This window comes from Lacerta agilis, chromosome 5 (assembly GCF_009819535.1).
Source record: "Lacerta agilis isolate rLacAgi1 chromosome 5, rLacAgi1.pri, whole genome shotgun sequence".
Classification (NCBI taxonomy): domain Eukaryota; kingdom Metazoa; phylum Chordata; class Lepidosauria; order Squamata; family Lacertidae; genus Lacerta; species Lacerta agilis.
In genome coordinates this window covers 84,022,610-84,047,357 of record NC_046316.1, presented here as the reverse complement: position 1 = coordinate 84,047,357, position 24,748 = coordinate 84,022,610, and the positions used below count along the sequence as shown (strand labels likewise).

General features: G+C 44.4%; 1 protein-coding gene across 1 annotated transcript in view; it reads right to left on the bottom strand.

Annotated features, from left to right (window-relative positions):
* NAALADL2 (N-acetylated alpha-linked acidic dipeptidase like 2) overlaps nucleotides 1-24,748 on the bottom strand; it is a 506,548-nt gene that overhangs the window by 120,599 nt on the left and 361,201 nt on the right. Inside the window, 1 exon segment of the mRNA XM_033150674.1 lies at nucleotides 16,534-16,680. Within this exon segment, the coding sequence (XP_033006565.1) occupies nucleotides 16,534-16,680 (147 nt within the window).

Sequence of the window (24,748 nt, the reverse complement as noted above, 5' to 3'; positions counted from 1 at the left end):
ATCTAGTCCAACCCCCCTGTTCGGGTCCTACCTTCTGGAGCAAGAGAAAACAAGCTTGCCCCATTTTCCATGTGGCAGCCCTTGAGATATTTGAAGATGACAGTCATGTCTCCTCTTTTCCAGGCTAAACGTATCCAGTTCCTTCAACCGATCCCACTGCAATGTTGTAATTTCAACTAAAGTATCCATGGCAGATAGTCACCCAATCTCTGCTTAAAAACCTCCAATGAAGGAGAGTCCACAACCTCCTGAGGGAGTCCACTCCACTGTCAAACAACTCTTAGTGTCAGAAAGTTCTTCCTGAAGTTTAGTTGGGATCTCACTTCTTTTAACTTGGCTCCATTGGTTCAAGTTCTATCCTCCAGATCAGGAGAAAACAAGCTTGCTCCATTTTCCATGTGACAGCCCTTGAAATATTTGAAGGTGGCTATCGTATCACCTCTCTGGGTGAAGCAACATTACAGCATCATTCCAGGAAGTCAGAGAAGACTATTTTGGGCTGGTTGGATAAGAAAAGTCCATTGAGACAAGCAGTCTGATCTAGTATAAGGAGCATTCTGCATTCCTCCGAGTCTTTCTTTCTTTGTTGAAAACAAACAAGCTGTGCTTTGGGTACAGAATAAAGCCCAGTGCTCTCTCAGTATACCTGATATATCAAGAAATGACTACAAACATTGTGCAGTCAAGTAAACCACCAGGTAAGTATTAGCAGGAGTACAACTTTACTTTGGAAGAGTGTTGACTCTCCCATGCAGCTCCTGGCTGTAACCAGGTTTCTGGCTGAATTCAGCCAATCTTAGATCAGAGATAGAAAAAGCTCACCTCTCAAAAGAAATATTAACAGCAGGGCATTAGAAACTGCCAAAGAGATTGGAGCAACTAGCTGCTAGCTGGCCCTGGATTTTCCCTTCATCCCATTATGGTTCCATGCCTTTGTATCTGAAATCCAGAAAATGACAGGGATTTTATACATATCCTTTAAACAGAACTCTGGAGCAAAAATGCCCACTAGGAAGCAATAATGTGAATGGGGCATTTTTTTAAATGTCTGGCTGTGGTCCTAACAGCAAAGTTCGTTTCCCCTCTGTCATTCTGGAGGGCCATTATAACACAGACATCTAAGTGAGCTAGCTTAGGTGCCATTCACAAATCCCATGATCCACAGAGGTAAAGAAAAGAAAAGGAAAGTTCTATTTATTTAGCTTGCTTGCAGATCGTCAGCTGGAGTGATCCATCGGTCATGCAGAGGTACTTGCCAGGCAAGTGCTTTACCCATTTAGCTCCCTGCTCTGAATCAACTCTGAACAAGCCCCAGGTGATGAATGTAAGTAGAGCTTTTGTTTATTCCTTTGCCTTTGCTCTTGGGGGTAGCAGACATCCTTCTATTATTAGTATCTTTCATCGTCTGTATAGGCCAGTTCAAAAGCCAAAGCACTTTTGAGGATCGAAAACAAAGAACGTCTCCATACAACCCATACCTGCCTGGCTGAGACTTGCCAAGTTGAACCTCGGAACCTCCAAGTGTCCCTATTTCCAGGGTACAGTCCCAGATTTACAATAGCTGGCCCAGTTTCTATTCCCAGAATGTCCTGCTTTTCAGCAGGACACCCCTATTTTCATCAGAAAAATGTTGGAGGGTAGCCTACACTGAGCTTGGGTTGTCACTTGGTGAGCACGGGCCTGCTCTTGACAGGGAACTAAAAACCAACCCTGCCACAAAGTCACACTGGTGACTTGTTGCTGTTAATCTGGGCCTCGCTAGACCTAATATAATAGTCATCACACTCAGCAGTCTTTGTATGTTTTAGGCATATAGTAGAACTGCAATGATGGATCAACATGGATAACATGATGCCATGCCTGTGTTTCTTCTGTAACAGCTGCTTGGACCTCTGTGCATGGGTTTCCTGCCTTGGATGGAGAACTTGTCATTTTTGATAAGGGTAACAGGAACAACTATGCAAAACTGAAGCATTAAATGATTTGGCAATACCAGAGCTGGAAGTGCGTAAATGTTCCTTGCATGGGAAACACCATGCTGAATCTGCAGGGGGACAAATGGACGCCTTCATCTGCCCCATCTGCAACAAAACATGTTTCTCCTGTATCGGTATATACAGCCACAGCAAGTGCTACAACCTTGCAACAGCTTGACTTCACCCACCTCTCCATTGTCTCCCAAGACAGACAGATGCCAACAGACTGCATCATGCAAACTGCTATTTGAATAATGCTTTTTAAGAGCCCTCTCACCAGATGTCAAAGAGAAAAACAACTACCAGTCTTTTAGAAGACATCTGAATGCAGCCCTGTATTCTGCTGTATTTTAATATTTTGTTGGAAGCCGCCCAGAGTGGCTGGGGAAACCCAGCCAGGCGCAGTATGTATGTATGTATGTATGTATGTATGTATGTATGTATGTATGTATGTATGTATAAAGTAGGAGGCACTGGGGATGAGTTCATAGAACCAAGGAGGCAGTGGCTCCAAAAGGTTTGAGAACCACCTTTAAAAAACCTCAGGTTCTGTAATGCAGATTACAACATTTTACAGCCTAGGCTGTATGCCAATGTCAGCTGGCAGTGTTTTTCCCCACTCTTTCTTTTTGTTATATTTGCAAATAAACATTCTTTTTTTAAAAAAAAACGTCCTCAGAGGAGATGTTACTCCAAGTCCCTTCATGATAAGAGTGATGGGGCAAGAAGCCATCTGAGTAATTGTTCTGTCTCTCTTGAATTTCTTCCCTGGGGGCCCCCAACAGGTCACCTCTCTCTCCTCAACTCCCGCCAATTTTGTTGAGAGACATTTTTAATCCAGTCGGTGTTCAGAGGGCAAAGCAGATTGCTACTTTAATTCAGCCGGTTATTAGTCATTCTCTGCTTTGCCGTGTTTTGTCAGTCTCTAGGTGTAACTGTTGTACTGTATTTCTAAATTAAGTTTTATTGATATTTGGAGATTGTTTTTATATTACTTTCACATTCGGAGATGGAGAGAGATGGGACTGTGCAGCCTCTCTGTCTCCTCTGTTGAAAGACTAGCATCTTTTGGCTCCTCCTTCAGCTGCAAACTACAGCAGACATTCTGTCAGGCTATAGGAGAGGGAGAGAGATCGGAGTGCAGGACTTCAAGAGCTTGGATGAAATACAGTGGTACCTCTAGTTACGGAGTCGATCCGTTTTGGGGTGCCATTCGCACCCCGAAAAATCTGTAACTAGAGTGCCGCTTCTGTGCACACGTGCAGCGCGATAGAGCGCTTCTGTGCATGCGCAAAGCGTGCAGAACATTTCTGCGCACACACACACGGAGAAACCCGGAAGTATACCCTTCCAGGTTTGCCGAGTTCGCAAGCCAAAAAGACGCAACATGAACGTAACGCAACACGAGTTATGACTGTACCAGCAACATTTCTCTTCTACTTTCCTTGAACTCAGCTGCTTGTTACAAGAGCTTTGTAATTAAGAACAGTTCTAGAGTTTTTCTTCTTCTTCCTCTTCCCCAGTCCTCCTTCCCTTTGTGACATGTATTTTCAAGTTAAAAGCTTGAGTCCAGGGGTGGTCTAATCACTGATAGTAGTAAGCTGTTGTGGCAGCCTTTTGAAATGCTTTGAATAAACATGTTTATTTCTTTATTTAGTGTTCACATTTGACCTGCAGCCTTTTTATTTTAAAACATCAGCACTGTAAAACATCCTATTCATTCATTCATTCATTCTTTTAATATGTTTATATGCCACCTTTCCTCCCAGCACCTCAAGGTGGTGAACACAGTTCTCTTCCTCCCCATTTTATGCTCACAACAACCCTGCCAGGTAGGCTAGGCTGAGAGAGAGTGACTGGTCCAAGGTCACCCTGTGAGCTTTGTGGTTGAGTGGGGATATGAATCCTCCCAGGTCCTGGTCCAATGCTCTAACCACTACACCACACTGGCTTCTCTTTTCAGACAACAAGGAACCACCTCCAAAATGGAATAAAACTAAAAAATGGGGGTATGAATAAATAAATGATTTAGTATAGCCCAAGTGTGCAAAACACTAATTACGAGGGAAGGGGGAGAGTATGGGGTGAACACAGGGCCGGATCTAGGTTTGATGAGGCCCTTTTGAATTATGGTGCTGGAGGAGACTCTTGAGAGTCCCATGGACTGCAAGAAGATCAAACCTATCCATTCTTAAAGAAATCAGCCCTGAATGCTCACTAGAAGGACAGATCCTGAAGTTGAGGCTCCAGTACTTTGGCCACCTCATGAGAAGGGAAGACTCCCTGGAAAAGACCCTGATGTTGGGAAAGATGGAGGGCACAAGGAGAAGGGGACGACAGAGGATGAGATGGTTGGACAGTGTTCTCGAAGCGACTGGCATGAGTTTGGCCAAACAGCGGGAGGCAGTGGAGGATAGGGGTGCCTGGCGTGCTCCGGTCCATGGGGTCACGAAGAGTCGGACACGACTGAACGACTGAACAACAACAACAAAGTTACGGAAGGTAATGGGGCCCTTTATATGTCCAGCTGTCCTTTGAATATATGCTGTATGGTAATTTATGAACCTATTAAGTATCTAAAGCCATTTGCACATAACAAAATATGTATTTAATCAGAGTAATTGTTGAACTGAAATACAATTAAGAAGAAATATATTAATAGTGAAATACAATGTTTTAGGGGTTGTTTTTTAAAAGTCTGGAATGGACTATTCTGTTTTGCATTGCTTTCTATGGCAAAGCACGCCTTGGTTTTGGAATGCTTTGATTTTGGAACAGACTTCCGGAACGGATTAAGTTTGAGAACCAAGGTACAACTGTATATAGAAATGAGCAAACCAGTGATATATTAGGGAGCAGGTTAGCAGGTGGGACCCATAACTTGCATCACAGGAGCCTACACAACACAAAACACTGTTGCTGTATGTAGGTTTTATTTGATTTGATTTTTAACTTATATTATCACATGGTACAGATAGCAAGGAATCTAAATGTTAAAATAAGATAATGCAAAATAAACTTTACAAATGTAAACAGTGGGGAAACAGTGAGAATGTCAGCAATTTCTCACTTAGCAATTATAACTGTGAGTGTATCTACAGTATGTATACCGGTATCTATCTATCTATCTATCTATCTATCTATCTATCTATCTATCTATCTATCTATCTATCTATCTATCTATCATCTACCTGTATCTATCCAGAGCGAGGAAGCTTTGAAAGTAATAACAGAGGGTGAAAGTTACCTTCAGAAAGTTCTGCATATTTCAAACGAAATAAAAATCATTATGCATTCCCTCCAAAGACGATACAATTTCCAACTGTCAAGACTCTTCAGTGTATTTTAACCGAACACCTCCTCTTTGCATCTCCACCCCCCTCCCATACCCACCCAATTTGCTTTGTGGACCATGATATTACTGTATCTCTGCATAGGCTAGGAGTAACGCAACAAGGAAATTTTTATGCTTCCCCCCCATCATCATCTTCTTTTGGCCTGTACTTGCGTTTGACTGAAGATATGGAAAACAACTTTTATGACTTAGGTGGTAAAAATAAATGTCCTGGAAGTCTTACATAGCCAGAATTTGGACAGCTGGCATAAAATACTTCATGCTAAATTTACATCCATCAATAAATAAGGAGAGAGAGAGAGAGAGAGAGAGAGAGAGAGAGAGAGAGAGAGAGAGAGAGAGAGAGATCCAGGTTGGTTTTTAATAATGTACAACACATTATTTTCTGAAACAAACTAATAATACCAGCCATAATCTTGATCTACCTGCCTTCTTATCGCAGCAGAAAAAAGCACATCACGTTACGAGCTAAACACTATCAGAAACGGTCAGAATGAAAGGGTTGAACAACAAAACAGATAATGTTTTGGAATGGCTATTGGTTATTTTGAGAGCTGAATATGCCTCTAGATTATGGAAGAGCATAAAAGCGAAAAGGATGATGATGGCTGCGCTCCATTTTCCACTTTTAATAAATGCCAATCATCCTCTCCATCCTAGGCTGTTGTAGTAAATGCGGAAACTATTGGGGAATCACTCTCATTGCAGAAGGCTTTATTCTGTGGCTCAATCAAACTTCGCCCAGGGCTAATGTGGAAGAGAAAGGGGGACAAAGAAATCTACATCACGATAAGTTAAATTATGTGGCATGACAATTTGCATTTAAAAACCCCACACACATTTTGCATATGTAATAGTAATTTTGGTACAGAAAGAGCTATGAAGGCACCAACAGGAAGACTCCCCTCTCCTCCAGCTCACTATTGGTAATGCCTACAGAGTCTAGGGCTTGCCGATCAGAAGGTCAGCGGTTCGAATCCCTGCGACGGAGTGAGCTCCCGTTGTTCAGTCCCAGCTCCTGCCCACCTAGCAGTTCGAAAGCATGTCAAAGTGCAAGTAGATAAATAGGGACCGCTCCGGCGGGAAGGTAAGCAGCGTTTCCGTGTGCTGCTCTGGTTCGCCAGAAAGCGGCTTAGTCATGCTGGCCACATGACCCGGAAGCTGTCTGCGGACAAACGCCGGCTCCCTTGGCCTATAGAGCGAGATGAGCGCCGCAACCCCAGAGTCGGACATGACTGGACCTAATGGTCAGGGGTCCCTTTACCTTTACCTTTATTCTGTCTCTGAGATTTAACCATGCATTGCCTGCACAATTTCAAGTGTTACTGGAATGTTTTAAAGTGCTGTCACATGGATGATGGAGCGAATGTGTTTGCTGCTTCTCTGGAGAGCAGGACCCAAACCAAATGAAGAAAGAACTTCTTGAGGGCACGAGTGTCTTTCCTGAATCCAGACTGTTTAGGGCTGTAAAGGTTAGAGCCAGGACTTCCACTTGGGACCATGGCCCATTAATTAAACAAAAAAAAAAAAAATTTCCGAGCACAATTCAAAGTGTTGCTGCTGATCTTTAAAGCCCTAAACGGCCTCGGTCCAGTATACCTGAAGGAGTGTCTCCACCCCCATTGTTCAGCCCGGACACTGAGGTCCAGCTCCAAGGGTCTTGTGGCGGTTCCCTCACTGCCAGAAGCCAAGTTACAGGGAACCAGGCAGAGGGCCTTCTCGGTAGTGGCACCCGCCCTGTGGAACGCCCTCCCACCAGATGTCAAAGAGAAAAACAACTCTTACTTTTAGAAGACATCTGAAGGCAGCCCTGTTTAGGGAATTTTTTTAAATGTTTGGTCTTTTATTGTATTTTCAATATTCTGTTGGGAGCGGCGCAGAGTGGATGGGGAAACACAGCCAGATGGGCGGGGTATAAATAATAAATTATTATATTATTATTACAGTATAAAACTCTCAGGTTTAGGAGTGAGTTTGGGTCATTTTCTATATGAATAAAGGCTAAAGTATTTGGGTTGCTGTTGTTAAGATAACTCAGAGGCAAAAGAGATATAGATGATAGAGGCTTATAAAAGATGGAACATCTGTAAGTTACGGTGTTTAATTCCATTCTTTGTCTTGAACTACATTCTCAACATTTTGTTAATCTCTTTTAGCAATAGTTTGAATCAATGCGCAAGCAAAAGAGAAAGACTCAAGCTCTGGACCAGGAGTGAGCAACCTTTTTTCATCTGTGGGCCGATCCACTGTCCCTCAAACCATGTGGTGGGCCAGACTATATTTTGAAAAAAATAAAATAATAATGAACGAATTCCTATGCCACACAAATAACCCAGAGATGCATTTTAAATAGAAGGACACATTCTACACATGTAAAAGCACACTGGTTCCCTGACCGTCCGTGGTCCGGATTGAGAAGGTGATTGGGCCGCATCCGGCCCCTGGGCCTTAGGTTGCCTACCCCTGTTCTGGACTAAATGTCTCAGCTTAAAAAATACAACTTATGCAGTACTTTGCTCTCCCCACCCCCTTCTTCTGCAAGTCAGAGGAGCCAAGTGTTAAGAGAACACATATATACAGCTTTTTATTTTTGTAATAAACTCATATGCACAAATCTGTTTACTGGTGGCTCTGTAAACTCAGTCGCCATGGCAATGAGGATGGTGTAAAGTTTAGGCATGACAGGAAGGAAGGAAGGAAGGAAGGAAGGAAAAGGATACTCTGGAGAGAAAGAGAGAGGGAGAGGGGGGGGGGTTAAAGCCTGGGAACCTGGGAAGGTGGTTTCTGTAGATGAAGGAAAGTCCTAAACCTCTGCTTCCTTGCAGGATAAGAAAAGGCTAAGGTTTGTGTAAACCCTACACAAATTCAGAGTGGAGTCCCTAAGGTGGTTTTACATCTCCTTCCGGCAACTCGGGCAGCCAAGAAGGAACCAAACATATTGTTCTGCTTTCCTTTGGACCATGAGGCCAAGAGGGGAGTCTTGTCATCGGAGCAGCCTAGGACATCCAGACACACTGCCAAACTTACAATCCATGCATTTATAATACATATGAATGCTACACACACACACACACACACACACACACAAACACACACACACACACACTGTGTTAGCGGTATAATATTTTTGCACTGAGTCAAACAGGAAAAAAATGGATGTTGTCAGGATCTTCCCAAGTGTTGCTCATGAGTAACGACAGAGCCTTCAGTAGCTAAGACTATTTATTGTGCATTACTATTTGCAGTGTAGAGCTAGTTCAAAACATGACCGCTCAGTCACTTGCAGAATCCAGAAGTGCCCCTCTCCGGTTTCCCGCCCAACACCGAAGTCTTGGCACCCTAAAACGACATTTGCGGTGCCTCCTGATCCCCCCGATGCTGTGCTGGCGCTGGAAGCGGCAGTTCTCCCTCAACTCCTCTCTGGCTAGCGGTGCTGGGTCTTTGCCCAAAGTCTTCCAGCCTCTGTAGCTCCCCCTCCCTTGGAGAGAGCTCAGGCGAAAGGCTAGAGGAGGAGTCCATCGACAGAAGCGGCTGGGATTCCCTGTAACGTAGAGAGCCCTCCTCTCGCGAAGAGCTGCTCTCCCAGTCCTCCTCCCGATGAGGACTTCTTTCCCTGCTTTCCTCCTGAGCAGGACCTCCAACCAGCCCTTCCTCTCGAGTAGTCCCCCTGTCCCCCTCCTCCCTGAGAGGAGGATCTCTCTCCTCTCACTCCTCACAAGGAATACCTTTGCCCCGGCTCTCCTCCCGAGTAGGATCCCCCCTCGCCTTCTCCTCACCAGGAGCCGGGCAATCCCTGACAGATGTGGAGGAAGGAAGTTTGTTTTTTGGACTGCCTAAGTTCTATACTCCCTCCCCCACCTCCCCAAGGTATGAAACTACACCGGTGCATGAGTATTAGAAAGACATTAAGGATAGGCCTCATAGTCTCAAGAAAAGCCATTTAGCCTCCTCAAATCTTTACTGGGGATAATTTGTGACAGTGCGTGACAGCATATAGCATAAGCTCTGAGCCACCAAGCCATTTTCAGGGAGAAATGTTAATTAATAATTGAAAACTGTGTGGAGATTATCCAAGATTAACTGTCCACATGACCTATAATATACTTAATAATAAAGCTAATCAGAATCTAATGGCCACTAGCAAGTTCGCTCTTAAGAAAAAATCCATCCGCCTGCCTACACAGGCATTTTGTTAAGCATTTAGCTTTCTCCCGCCTCCAGATTCTGCACAGTTCAGGTTAAATGCAGCAGCTGAACGGAGGTGGGAGACTGGGGCAGCAGCGTCTGAGCACCAGGCCTAGCGCTCCAAGGCTCCATCGTGTCAGGTGTCAAATGCTGATAAGGAGCGGCCACCCAGCAAAAACACAGGACACAGTGCCAAACTACATGTTCTGCTTAATGTGACACTTTCTCTCCTTTACTTATTTTTTCAGGTTCAGGGACCAGTATTGTTAAGGAAAGTAATGAGAGAGGAAAAACGGGTGGCATCCCATGAATTCCTTCTGTTTGCACAGAGATTTACAATTGTGCAGTACAGGCTCTGCATGCTATCAGCCCAACTGCCCCAGATTTATTATGCTTCATGTTCCTTTCCTTTGAGAAGAAGGGCACCTGTGTTTGATGACCTGTATGGATACAGGAAAGAGCCACATGGTGCTTGGACACAGGTGGCACTGTGGTCTAAACCTCTTGGGCTTGCCGATCGGAAGGTTGGTGGTTCAAATCCCCACGACGGAGTGAGCTCCCATTGCTCTTGTCCCAGCTCCTGCCAACCTAGCAGTTCAAAAGCACGCCAGTGCAAGTAGATAAATAGGTACCGCTGCAGCGGGAAGGTAAATGGCATTTCCATGTGCTCTGACTTCCGTCACAGTATTCCGTTGCGCCAGAAGTGGTTCAGTCATGTTGGCCACAAGACCCAGACAACTGCCGGCTCCCTTGGCCTGAAAGCAAGACAAGCACCGCAACCCCATAGTCACCTTTGACTGGACTTAATCCTCCAGGGGTCCTTTACCTTTTACCTTACACGGGGCTTGACACCCTACTCGGACAGACTGGGATGACTTCTTGTAGTGTGGAAGCCGCTTATAAACTTGGCACAGGGGAGATGTAACTGCACCGAGAGCCAATGATCTGGCTCTTAATTTTAATTGTTATGCATAAAGTAAGAATAGTCAAACATATATAAAAGATTAACTACAAAGGAATTAAAAATATAATTACAAACCAAAGATTAGTAGAGGTGTTCTCATTCATAATTAATTGGGGGGCATATAATCAATAGATATAAATGGCAGCTTTGAGGGAGGTTTTATGTAGGAGGTCATGAGGAAAAGGCCGTTAAATGAAGCTCAGAGCACACACACACCCCCTAAGAAAATCAACAGAAGCACTATATTCTCCTTGGCAACTTAAATTTGACGCCTTGCCTTAATTCATTTTTGCAGTGATGAGTCAAGGTCAATTTTTTATGCAATAAAAGCAATGGATAATCATCAGTCTTTTCCAAAAAGATCTATACCGGGTCTTTGGGGACAATTATGCCAATAATATTCTCTTTAAGATTAGCCCTTTTAAAGACTTAATTGGGGACCAGATAAAATGATCCCATTTTGTCATCGGTTGCAACAATGGTTTAACTACTTAAAGGGAGATGAGGTTTGGCCCGCCTGCCTTACAATTTATGATCAGCGGCGGGTCTCCCATTCAGACTGAACAATACCCTTTCTGATTCCTCCACTATGGTGGGAGGGAAGGTTTGGCCATGCTTCCCTACCCAGCTATCACACCTGCCTCTGGCTATTCATGACAGAGTGTAATATTTCAAGGAGGTCTGACCACATAGTCTTAAATGCACAGGTTCAGAACATATTGCTGATGGAGACATTTTATCTGAGAAATCATTTGGAATGGGTGTCTTTGATTATATGTTTGTGTACTGTTTAGGTACACTCAACCACTCTGATCTGCAGAACTGGCCCTGTTGCATTTTCCACACAATATTCATTCTGCACTTGTAAAATAAAATTAAAAAATCACTTGTTTAGTGGGGCAGCACTGTGGTCTAAACCACTGAGCCTCTTGGGCTTGGGCTTGGCGGTTCGAATCCCTGTGTTGGGGTGAGCTTCCGTTGCTCTGCTCCATCTTCTGCCAACCTAGCAGTTTGAAAGCACACATGTGCAAGTAGATAAATAGGCACCACTGCAGCGGGAAGGTAAATGGCATTTCCGTGCATTCTGGTTTCCGTCACGGTGTTCAGTCGTGCCAGAAGTTCTTTACCTTTACCTTAACCGTCCAGGCGTCCTTTACCTTTACCTTACCTGAACTTTGGAACTCCCTGCCCATTGACATCAGGCAGGCACCTTTGCTTTACTGCCTACAGTACCTGCTTTAAGCATTTTTGTTTAGGCATACCTGGCCAGACACATAGAATGCTGACATGTGTTTTAATCTGCTTTTTAGTTTATCATTAATCTTAATTAATTCTGTATGTTTTAAGTAGTTTTTTTAAAAAAAACTTTTTAATTGTTTTATTCTTCTTGCAATATGCTCTGAGGGTCTTTTTTCCCTTTTTGTTACACTGAAACAGCAACAAAACAGGATTTCAGCACACGTTTATCAGTAGGCACATTTTTGCAATCAGTTTCCCCTCATTCTTGTATTTGCAATATGCTTTTGTATGTCGTTGTCACTCATTTTATGAATGCTTTCCCTGATATATCCATTTTTTTGTACACAATGTTTGGATGGAGAAATGCATTGCAACATTTGGAGAGGCACACATTTCAAGGGATAGCTGCATTACTGTCCATAAATTGTTAAAGGAAGCATGAATTAGGTAGATTTGCACTGAAGTGTAAACAGAACCAAATATCTTCTTCATTCCTCGGTGACACCGCCATGAGAGCCTGCCTCTCATTGCCAAATGTCTCACCTCAGGTGGTAACTTTGCCCACTCCAGAAATCTCCCAAGGGAGATTTCTGGGCGTGTGAGAAGCCGCTTTATTTTAGCAGAGGTTCCCCCCCCCCCCAGTGCCGGATTTACATACAAGCTAAACAAGCTATAGCTTAGGGCCCCACTCTCTTAGGGGCCCCCAAAAGAATTAAAGAAAGAAAAAGAAACCTGGATGTACATTTCTAAAATATAAGATAAAAAACAAATAAAATAAAACCTACATACAGCAACAGTGTTTTGTGTTGTGTATGCTCCTATAATGTAAGTAATGGGCCCCCCAATCGTTTTAAGTTAGATCTTAATAATTATTTCACTATTAATATACCTCTTCTTAATTGTATTTCAGTTCAACAATTACTTTGATAAAATACATATTTTGTAATGTGCAAATGGCTTTAGATACCTATTAGATCCAGAAATTACCATATAGCATATATTCAACACAAAAAACAGCAACAAATTGTTGTTGACAAAGGACAACTGGATGTATAAAGGGCCCCGTTATCTTCAGCAGCTTAGGGCCTCATCAAATCCTCATAAATTCGGCCCTGTCCCCCCCAAAAAAAAAGTTAATTCAAAATGGCAGAGTTTCTCTTTTAATCAATTGCAATTGTATGAAATAATGTTGCATTGTTTTTGTTTTTAAGTTTGTTTACTGCCCTGAGTTCTTGTACCTGTACTTCAGAAAGGTTAAGTCTCTCTCTCTCTCTCTCTCTCTCTCTCTCTCTCTCTCACACACACACACACACACACACACACACACATAGATGACTGAAAGAAAAATGGCTTCTGTGCATGCTTTGATGTCATCGGAGCCCATAGATTCTTATATGGATTTGTGAATACACAGTTCTGGAACGGAAGTTACATAGAACAGCTGTTAAGTGACAAAAGAAATGAGCATTGGACCACAAGCCTGTCATAAACATTGCACTCTTAATCAGAGAACATCTGCTTTTCCATTTCTTTTACGACAACCTCTGCCTTATACTTAATCTGAAACAGGATGATTTTCCTAATAAGGTGCAACAGTGTTTTACAAATTGAAAAGCCTCCTTGCTAAGAAGAAAGGATACATACCATCTACAGACGTTTCAATTAACGCAACCATTTCTTATAAAATGTGTCTGTGCGGAGTGGAAGGAGGGGGGGCGTTGGGCAGGATGGAATAAATGACTCCACCATTTGGCAAACCCAGAGATTGCTCTGCGTTGGCGGAAATTTAATTATGGGCAAATTAGTGGTGCAGATGCCAACGCACAACGGGTTCCAAGCTCCCGCTACTCGATTTGAGCTTTCCATTTAGGCGGTTAATGGAATGTGCATGGAAGAAATAATACAATGCAACTTCTCCAAAAGGACAATGGCAGAAAACACATTTGAAATATTGGGTATGTTAACCACAGCTGCAGATCCATCTTTTCCCAAGTATGCTGCTTTCACGTGCGCATAAGGACATAAGATGCGTTTGATGGATCAGGTGAATGGCTGTGTTCTCACAGTGGCCAACTAGATGCCTGTGGGAAAACCCACAAGCAAGATTTGAGCACAAGAGGAATTCTCCCCCCTTCTGTCATTTCCAGCAACTGGCCTTCAGATGCATTGCTGCCTTTGACTACGGAGTCAGAGCATAGCCTCCATGAATTTGTCCAATTTTCTTTCACAGTCATGCAAGTTGATGGCCATCACTGCCTCATGTGGGAGGGAATAACATCTTTCAACTATGCACTGTGTAAATAAGTGCTTTCTTTTATCTGCCCTGAATCTCCCAACATTCAGGTTCATCGAATGTCTGCAAGTTCTGGTGCAACAATAATAATAATAATAATAATAATAATAATAATAATAATAATAATAATAATAATTTATTTATTTATACCCCGCCCATCTGGCTGGGTTTCCCCAGCCACTCTGGGCGGCTTCCAACAGAATATTAAAATGCAATAATCTATTAAACATTAAAAGCTTCCCTAAACAGGGCTGCCTTCAGATGTCTTCTAAAGGTCTGGTAGTTGTTTTTCTCTTTGGCATCTGTTGGGAGGGCGTTCCACGGGGCGGGTGCCACTACCAAGAAGGCCCTCTGCCTGGTTTCCTGTAACTTGGCTTCTGGCAGTGAGGTAATTGCCACAAGACCCTTGGAGATGGACCTCAGTGTCCAGGCTGAACAATGGGGGTGGAGACACTCCTTCAGGTATACTGGACCGAGGCTGTTTAGGGCTTTAAAAGTCAGCACCAGCACTTTGAATTGTGCTTGGAAACGTACTGTATTGTGCTTGGAAATGTACTGTATTGGAAATGTAGGAAGGAGGAGGAGGAGGAGGAGGAGGAGGAGGCGGAGGAGGAGGAGAGGAGTTTGGACGATATCCCACCTTTCACTCCACTGAAGGAATCTCAAAAGGGTTCACAATCTCCTTTCCCTTCCTCCCCCACAACAAACACTCTGTGAGGTGAGTGAGGCTGAGAGAAGTGTGACTAGCCCAAGGTCACCCAGCAGCTGCATGGGGAGGAGCAGGGAAGCGAACCCGGTTCACCAGATTATGAGTCTAACGCTCTTAACCACTACACCACGCTGGCTCTCTAGAACATACACAGGATGCCTGTTGTGCTGGGAGCATTGTTGTAAACTCGGAGCCAAGACAAAGTTACCCTTGCTGTCGTTTGTAAATGTGAAACATCTTCAGATTTCACTTAGAAATTGTACTATCTTGCAAACATTAAAAACCCTAAATAGGGACTGCCTACTTCATTTCCCTCCAAATGCTCTGCATCCAACAGAACCCATCATTTATAACAATAAATTATATCAGTGCCATTTGCTCTGATATCTTTTCTTTCCTTCTTTTTTTAAGACAAGAAACAATAATCCTCCAAACTCAGTTTGGTTCCAGTTTGGGCCAGACTAGTTTGGGAGCCCTGGGATCAGCACTCACTTGCCTTTAAAAGAAAATGCTAATAGCATCTAAGGGCAAATGGGAGTGGGGTGCACAGAGGACAGAGAGGTGAATTCGGATTATTCAGATTGGGACTGGAGCAGGGAGGACTAACCTGAATTGTACCTATGTGGTTTCCCCTGCAAGGCAAATGGTTGAAGAAGGGGACACTTCAGACCAGGGGTCCCCAAACTAAGGTCCGCGGGCTGGATAAGGCCTGAGGATCTTGTTTATCCAGCCCGCAGCACTGCCACCGCCCGCTTTTACTGGCACTGAGCTGCACGGCTGCCCACTTCCAGGTCGGAGGAGCACCGGAAATAGTTTGTGCGCAAGCGTTATTTCCGGTGCACTTCCGGGTCAGAGGAGGCCCGTGCACATGCGCACAAGCTATTTCCAGTGCTCCTCCGACCCGGAAGTGCACCGGAAATAGTGTGTGCATGCATATGGGCGCGCACTCCCCTGCCCTCCGGCCCGCCGCGCGATCAGCGCTGGAGACACCAGTCTGAGGCACGGTATGCTTGCTGACCCGTGCTTCAGACTGTAAAAAAAGAATGTGTTTCTGGAGTTGCAGAAGGGGTTAACTCCCTCCCAGTGCTATGGTCCTGATCCAAAATCACACAGACATACACAAACACACACCAACATTGCTATTAACATTCTCTTTAAAGTGCATAAGATGGTATCTCGGAACTCCTGGTGCTTCAACCGTTTGCCCGTAAAACTTGGAAGGGAGGTAAAAGAAATCATCGTGGCAATAAATTATGATGATGGGGGTGGTGATAATAACCCTTTAACACATTTAACACAGGCAGGGGGGGGGGAAAGCTCCCTAGAAATACTGGTATCATTTTTCTTCTCCCCACTCATATATTCCTCCCCTGTCCCCTTATTTCCTAGGCAAGGAATGCTTTGTACACATATAATCCCCTTGCGCTTAATATCAGGGACAGCACACAAGCCCATCCTTCAGCGTAAAACAGCAAAAAAAAAAAAAACCACTTTGCACATCCCATGTTGCTGTGAATATTACAATTATGTTCCGATGTTAATCCTGCTGCAGCAATTTCCTTGTTATGATTGCCTGCGTGAAAATGCAAGAGACAGCGCACATTTCCCTTTCCAATGGAACATGACACGCACTTCGAGGGAGCTGATGAGACCAAATACTCTGCAGGAACATCCATACCTTTCAAGAGAGCAAACAGATGAGCCAGAAGCTTCTGACAAGCCATCTACTTGATAGGGGCAGAATTTGCTGAGGGAAGCCAGATTTGGCTTTCTGATTAGCCTGTCCTATCAGGTGATTTCATTAGCAATTACCTCTAATGCTGTTGAATCTTGGTATGAAAATTGCAGAGCCGGGACCCCCAGATGGTTGATGAAATAATCAGAATCGCCTTGCATTTGCACGGAACTGACATTAGATTCTGCACATTTGTCTTGCCCAAGACAGGTGAAGTTGTGCCTCTGAAACACATAAAATTAGATTCAAGGTTAGTTTTGGGAGTCGCACGTACAGCTGTATTAAGTTTATCAAAACTACAGCAAATGTAGGTGGTATTTTCCTAAGCACATTAACCACCAGTATGCATAGAGATTCGGTCAGCAATGCTACAATTTAAATGAATGTATTTTTTTAAAAAATGTGCATGCTATTGTTGATCATTTCAACAGGGTTCACATTGATTTATCATACTTATTTAGCCTTGCAAGCCTAAGATGTGATGTAGGATGTTGTGACTGGAAAGCTCAAGAGCCTTAGGAACAGTGGAAGATAAAACCATTAGCGCGAACCTCAGTTGAGGTTGCCTGCTGCCTTACTTCTGGTGGGAAGACAGGCGAACTAATGCCAGTGTACTGGAAGAAGCAAAGATCACCAGTGTCAAAGCAATGATTCTTCAATATCAGCTTTGTTGGACTGGTCATGTTGTGCGGATGTCTGATTATCATCCTCCAAAGCAACTACTCTATTCCGAACTTAAAAATGGAAAGTGTAATGTTGGTGGTCAACAAAAGAGGTTCAAAGACTCTCTCAAGGCAAATCTTGCTTGTCCACAGACAGCTTTCCGGGTCATGTGGTCAACATAACTAAACTGCTTCTGGCGCAACGGAACACCATGACGGAAACCAGAGTGCACGGAAATGCCACTTACCTTCCCGCTACAGTGGTACCCATTTATCTACTTGCACTGGTGTGCTTTCAAACTGCTAGGTTGGCAGGAGCTGGGACAGAGCCATGGGAGCTCACCCTGTCATGGGGATTTGAACTGTCAATCTTCCGACCAGCAAGCCCAAGAGGCTCAGTGGTTTAGACCACAGTGCCCACCCATGTATTATGGTATTACGTATCTACAGATGTACATGGTAGGTGTCCCTTATGATTGGGAACCCTGAATGTGCAAATTTTCCAATTCCACATCGCACCTACATGCATACATCTGCAAATGCAGGCAGTATCAGTATCAAACTTTATTTGCGTGGCCGACTGGCCATAACATCTAAAAGACAAACACCAACAAAAATACAACAAATATGGTTACCAATAAAACCTTATAACCTATTAAAACTCAAGGTAATAGCTCCTTGGAACTTAGCATAAATAGTAAAATATTAATAATAATGATAATAATAAAATTCTATGCTGGGAATCCGGATGACTACACTGTTGTCGTTCAGATAGCAGCTCTCAAGCTCATTGCTCTCTCGATAAATCTGGCAACCTTCTCTGTTATCGAGCTGTTCTGGTCGGCTAGAAGTGAAAACAATTTGGCTTCACAAGAGTGGCCCGGGATGGCAGATAGGAGCGGCAAATGCAGGCATAGGCAAACTCCGACCCTCCAGATATTTGGGACTACAATTCCCATCAACCCTGACCACTGGTCCTGTTAGCTAGCTTTGATGGGAATTGTAGTCCCAAACACTTGGAGGGCCGGAATTTGCCTATGCCTGTGCAATGCATAGACATCTCTTATCATACCTTGGGGTCAAGGTGTAAAGATTAATACAAGCTGGAGATTTCAGGAGGGGCTCCAGCATACCATCAATGCACAGCTGCAACATCTGCATGACCACTTATCATGGTTGACATAGTACCCTCCCTTCCGGCTGCTTCAGCAAAGGAGGGATCGGTAAGTGAGCACCCTGCAGTTATTTATTGTTCATTTATTTTGTAAAATTCTATCTTGCCTGATCGTGAAAACAAAGCAAACAAGTTTCCAGAAAGAAGAAAGCAATAAAATTATGGGCAAAACAACAACAACAACAACAACAACAACAACAACAACAACAGGTGAAGTCAGCTGTTTAAAACCTTCAGAAAATTAAAAATCATATGTACTGCTGTTGCACTGAGCAGACAGCAGAACCCAGAAGGCAGCAAGTGACCTCAGGCCAGTCTTCACAAGTTGTGGCCCACCAAGCCTAAAAATGTCCTGAAAAATAAATGACATGAGCTGCTAGACACTTGACAATGTCCCTGTTTTTGCAGTTCAAGTAAGGCTGGTTTACAGTGCTCTTGGTATACTGGATATGTAGAATTGGGAAAGGACCTCCAAGAGGTGGTTGGCTTGGTGGGCCACCAGTTACACAGAGTTGTCGTTAAAGCACACAATCACATTCAGCAAATTGCTTCAGATAGCAACTGATTCCTGTTCAACCAAACCCCTCACTCCTTGGTTCTTAATTTATCTTTATCCTCTTGAGCTTTCTTGAATCAGAGTTTACAAACACTTCAGAAAGATATTTAACAACCTCACACTGTGTGCCAGTTTAGAAATGCAGATTTCTTACTTTAAAAAAAAACAACAACCAAACCCCCCCCCCTACACTCCCCCAATCCTGTTATACAAACATGTATGTCTTTTCGCGCTGCTGGCTGGCTTGCGGAGCCGGGGCAAGGAGAGGGGTGGGCCAGCGAAGAGGGGCTGACCCGCCCCTCTTCCTGCCCCACTTGCGCTCCCCCGAGGGGGCCCGGGCGGCGGCTTCGGGAGTCCCTGCGGGCTGCAGAGAGTCCCGAAGCTGCAGCCTGGCACCCCTTTGTGCTACAGCAGCGGCTTCGGGACTCTCTGCAGCCCGCAGAGGCTCCCAAAGCCCCCGCCCGGCATCCCCCGGGGGCGGGTCGCCGCCGCGTGTGCATGCGCCGTGACACACACGCCGCAATGCCCCGCCCCCGGGGATACCGGGCCGCCACTTCGGGAGCCTCTGAGAGCTGCAGATAGTCCCGAAGCCCCTGCCCGGCATCCCCCGTCGCAGCGTGTTCGTGCGTCATGACGTCATGACGCACGCGTGCCCCGCGATGCCCCCGCCCCCAGGGGTGCCTCTTGGCTTCCCGCCCCGGGCAGCCAAGGGGCTAGGAACGCCCCTGCCCAGCCCTGCAGCATTTTAAAAGGTCATAGATTGTTTAATCAACCGAAGGCCTGAAAGAAGAGGAATGATTTTGCCTGGCACCTAACAATATGTAACTAAGGCATTCTGGGGAGAACATTCAACAAATGGGGAACAACCGCAGAAAAGGCCTGTTCTTGTGATGCTGCCTTCTGATCCTTATTCCAAGGCGGATAGCTGGTCTGTCTAGTTCAGTGTTATCCATCCTGTTTCACTGAGGATTTCCAGGATGTTAGAGAAAGGACCTCTCCAACCTCACCAGGTGATACCAGGAACTGAACCTGAATCTTTCGTTCATGCAAAGCAGATACTCTACCACCGAGTTACATTCTTTGAATTGAAAAACCTTCTCATTCCAGATGGGACTCAAACCAACTCAAACTGGGGGGGGGGTTGATAAAGTAGGAAGCAGGCCTATATAAGGAACTTAACATGTTCCCTTCATGCAGGAGACAGTGACAAACACAGCAATCCGAAGAGGCGAGGGTATTCACTTGGGAATCAGTTTAACATCTTGGCATCAGCTGTTCAAGCACATTCTCTTCTCTGAAAAATTCTAAGCACACCGGGAAATTCCAGGGGCAAGAAGAGAGAAGATGGATTGTTAACATTAATTAATTTGCCAGTGCATTTAGCTCACTTTTTCAAGCCGGTTTCTCTAGCTTTTGCTGCTCGACATTCTGATTATTGTAATGCTGCCAGATTTTATCAGGCACACCGTATGGCATTCCTGTTTGCTACACTGCACACAGCATCTTTTAAAGGATACATTCAGAGGGAATGGTAATGCGGGGGGAATTCATTTCAATTAGATGTTGCCATGCAATTCGCTCCTTGTCAGCAATCTGGTCAGCTTCAGCTGCATGCGCTGACCCTCAAATGATTATTGAGTAGCAAGAGAACAAGTAGCCTTCACCAGCTTTGGCACCTTCTGGGTGGCTCGGACTACAACTCCCATCAGCCTCGAGCACTGACAATGCTTGGTGAGGCTGATGGGAGGTGGAGTCCAACAACATCTGGAAGATCAATGGATCCTCCAACCAAAGGAAGACTCTTAATTAGGATTTCCCCAGACATTACCAGGATTTGAAAGGCAGAATTGAGGTCAGGGGCGGGTGGGGTGGGGATTCTGAAAGGTGGCGCTTTGTCATGGGTTCTAATAAAAAGCTCAACAATGTTGATGTCTTCCTAAGAAAAGCTCAACAACTTTCTGGGTGTCCTGGCGTTTAGCTTTTGAAATATGGCAACTCAAGTTTTAACTGCAGAGAGTGCTGAAAGAACTACTGTTCCCAGAATGCATTGTGCCCAGGATCACTTCTTCTGGGCTGATGGATGGAGAGGAGAGGGAGAGAGACATTTCAGATTTGGGGTGGAAGGATTGGAACCCCCCATCCAATTGGAGGAGAAACTTGGAGGGTTCTCTAAATATATGTTCACATATTTATGCACTATGTAAAAGTTGTCTCGAATGTAGAAGAAGGTGAGGTACAAATGAGACATCATTTTCAAGATGATACTTGTGGGCATGCATCTTGCTCAAAAAAAGTTAAGGGGTTTTTCTCATCTCTGGTTGATGAAAAAAATACTGCTTACGAGTAACGAGATAAAGTATTTTATAATATGGAAAATGAATTTCCAATACCAACAAGGGGTGTTTAAAATTTTATAATGTAATTATGTAGTGCTGAGCAGTATTTTTATTAAATAGCATCATCCCTCATGTACGCAATATTGATGAATTTGTGACATTGGTGTACAAGATCAATAGTACTTGTATCTCAATGCCTAACTGCTTAGTTCAACTTTTATTGTACTAAGTATCAGAATATAAATGGCCCCGTAAAAACATAAACCTGAGAAATACTATTTAACTTTGGTTATAGAAGTCTTGACTCCTTAGTTCTGAGGACATTTACATAGAAGCTAAGAATAAATTCAGGGGTCAGAGGAAAAAGTCAATTAGAAGGCTCAAATATTGGAGGAGAGACAGTACTGTGAAATATACTGCTCATATACCACCACCCACTTGGTGTCTACCAGATGCTCTGGACTCCAGGAGGGCCTGCCCAAGACATTTTGGCACCTGAGGCGGGCCACAAAATGGTATCCCCCCACCAGGGAAGAAGGAGCGAATGAAGATCTACATCGGGAAGAAGGTGGTGGAATCGAATCAGCCTTTCATGATGGCTGAATCAAAAGATGTAATGGTGGGGAGGGGCCCTCTCTGAATCATGCTGGAAGGATCCAGAGCCCAGGAAACCTCAGAAAGCAGCCCCCTACCTTTTCATCCTTAGGGGTGGGAGGAGACCAGCAGTGCCTGCTATTCACCAAGAGGCTGCATGGAGCGGGGGAACTGCTGAGGAGGGGGCTGATCCAGCCTCCAAGGAGTGCACCACAGCTGTTGCTACGGCAGCAGCAGGCGATGCACTCCTTGCAGGATGGATCTGCTGCCCATGTGAATCCTGCAGTCCAAGGTGATTGCCTGCCCTTGTCACATGAGTGGGCCGGCCCTGGGTTTCAGTTCCCACCACAGCCATCCTTGTTGAGGCAGATGGGAGTTGTGTGCTCCAAAATATCAGGAGGGCACCCCAGGACAGATCTACTATGAAACTAATGCAGCTTAAGCTTCATCCCGGAGAGACCCCAGAATTGACTTTAGTCCACAATGCTTAAAAAGCGTGTGTGTGTGTCTAGTAGACCTAGTTTAAGTTACATTGATTTGACTCAAATTGATTAATCTTTTGTTGTATATAGTTCAACAATCCCACAGTTTGAGAGTCAATAGCACAGACATTGTAAAGTTGTGGTGCTCTGTTTTGGAACAATCCTATTGAATAAGATAACAGTGGTTACCCAGACCTTATTGCTGGCCCAACAGTGTAGGTCCTGAGGACAACGGCCAGGGCGAAATGGTATGCACACAAAAAAGGAACATTACCAGGTCATTTCCCCACAAAGGAGAACCTCATGGATATATATGTGGGTCACCACCCGGCAATATTCATTAATTAAGAACTGAGCAACTTGGGGCCTTCCCGTTGTTGTTAGCTCCCACCAGCTCTAGCCAACATGGACAATGTTCAAGGATGATAGGCATTGATATTCTCCAGCCTTGCATTAAATGGCACCATTTGTGGAAAAACACCACATCCAAATGGGGGCTAGAGACACTGCTGCTGAAATAAATGGGATTGTGGTCACATCCCATAATAAAGAAGTGAGTAGGGGCTACAACTTCTCTATCATTAACAGCAAATATCTCTGATGAATACTGCCAAGTGTGCAGGAACTGGTTAAGGCAGGAGTCTTCTTGCGAACTTCCTTGGCTTGCCTAATCAAGGGTAAAACTGACTCTGTCTTCCTCTCGAAGATGTTTACTGTTCATACCCTGATGGCTACTTTCGGACTGCATGCAGTGAGAACTCTTCCTGCTCTTGCAAATGTACCCCTGAAGTCCAGTGACTACAAACATTTGCCTGCCTCTGGCCACAGCTTAACTGACAACTTATCAGCAGGTTTGCTCAGCAGGTTTTCTTGCCTCCCAGTGTTGGCAGACTGTGACCAAGCCTTCACCCTGAAGCATCTGGCAATATTTAGTAGCACTACCTTGCCTGAGTGTAGCCCACTTGGCTCCAGATTCTGACAGCACATCTGCCCTTGAACCACAGGAATGCAAGAAGCTACCTTATATTGAGTCAGACCATTGATCCATCTTGTTCAGTATGGTTCAACTGGCAGAAGCTGTCCTGGATTTCAGACAAGGGTCTCTGCCCTATTGGGAGATGCCAGAGCTTGAAACTTGGACCTTCTTTATGCAGTGCAAATGTTCTACCACTGAGATACGACCCTTTGCTATGGCATGGCATGAGAAGCCGATTTTGCTGAACCTATTCCTGACTTGATGCTATTAAAATGGAAAGGTATCTCCCTCCCTCCATCTCCACCTTACTATACACTGACAATCTCTTTTCACATTCGCTCTCGCCCATGCAGAGATTCTGGAATGGCAGCCATCTTTGGATGTGCCTACACTACAGCTTCAGATGTTCTTTTGCAAGCAGCATCCAAGGAGCTCCTTGAGATTCCCTAGAGTGTTAGTGCCAACTCATGAACAGATGGAATCTGTGCTTCTCAGTGGGTATAGAGGAACAGAATACTCCCTACCAACTCTGGAGTGGAAATTGGGTTAATCTACCACAACACCAGGCTGTCTTAGCATCTGTTTCTCGTGCAGATGGGAAAAGCTGGTGAGACAAGCCAGCCAGCTGCCAAACCATCTAGAAAGCAACATGTTTCAGACTGCCCCACCTACAGCGGACTGTGCTTTGTGTAAGCAGGGGTATGGGCTATCTTCTGGATCCCTGAGCATTTCAGTTGAGTTACAAAGGTCTGCATTGCACGTTACTGCCTTCTTGGCTTCAATGCACTGCAGAATGTAAGCTAACAGTAGAAAGGTCCTAGACTGCCAACGACACTATGCATTTAGTAACACCAATGATTAGAGATGTTGCCGACCTTCGTAATCAAACACATGGATTAGCCAAGCGCACTTCCACTCCAATTCACATCTCTAGCTGAGAATGTAAAATGAGCGTTTGGCCATGTGCATTCAGCGTTCAGCTGATCAGGCACTCAAGGAAGCTGTGCTGTCAAAATCAGCACAGAACTTCCAATGAAGCTGAATGTTGCAAGATTCAAGAAAGACCAAAGAACATACGTCTCAGATTTGAGCATCAAGTGCTTACACTGTGACAGAGCAGCTTTAATGACGTCCATCATAAATATATCTATTAAGTCCACCTTGCATTGAAAGAAACAGCCATGTGAAGCTTATTTTAAATTAAACATAATAGCAGAATAGCCAAACGCTGATTTGAACAACCAAGTTTATCTCTATGCTGAAAGAATTTGTTAGTAAACAAGTTTTTTTCCCTAACTCCTTAGATTCTTAAGCAGTTGTACTCTCATTTCAACTTATGCACATTCATAATTTGAATCTACATATATGATATGCTCAGCTTGCTAAAAATAACTAGAATATAATACTGCTTGGGTTAGTTTTGAGGGCAGCTTGGAGCCACTCTTGATAAAACCACTCTGCAGTGGCGTAAGGAGAAAATAACTTCAGCAAAGACAAAGCATCAATAACAAA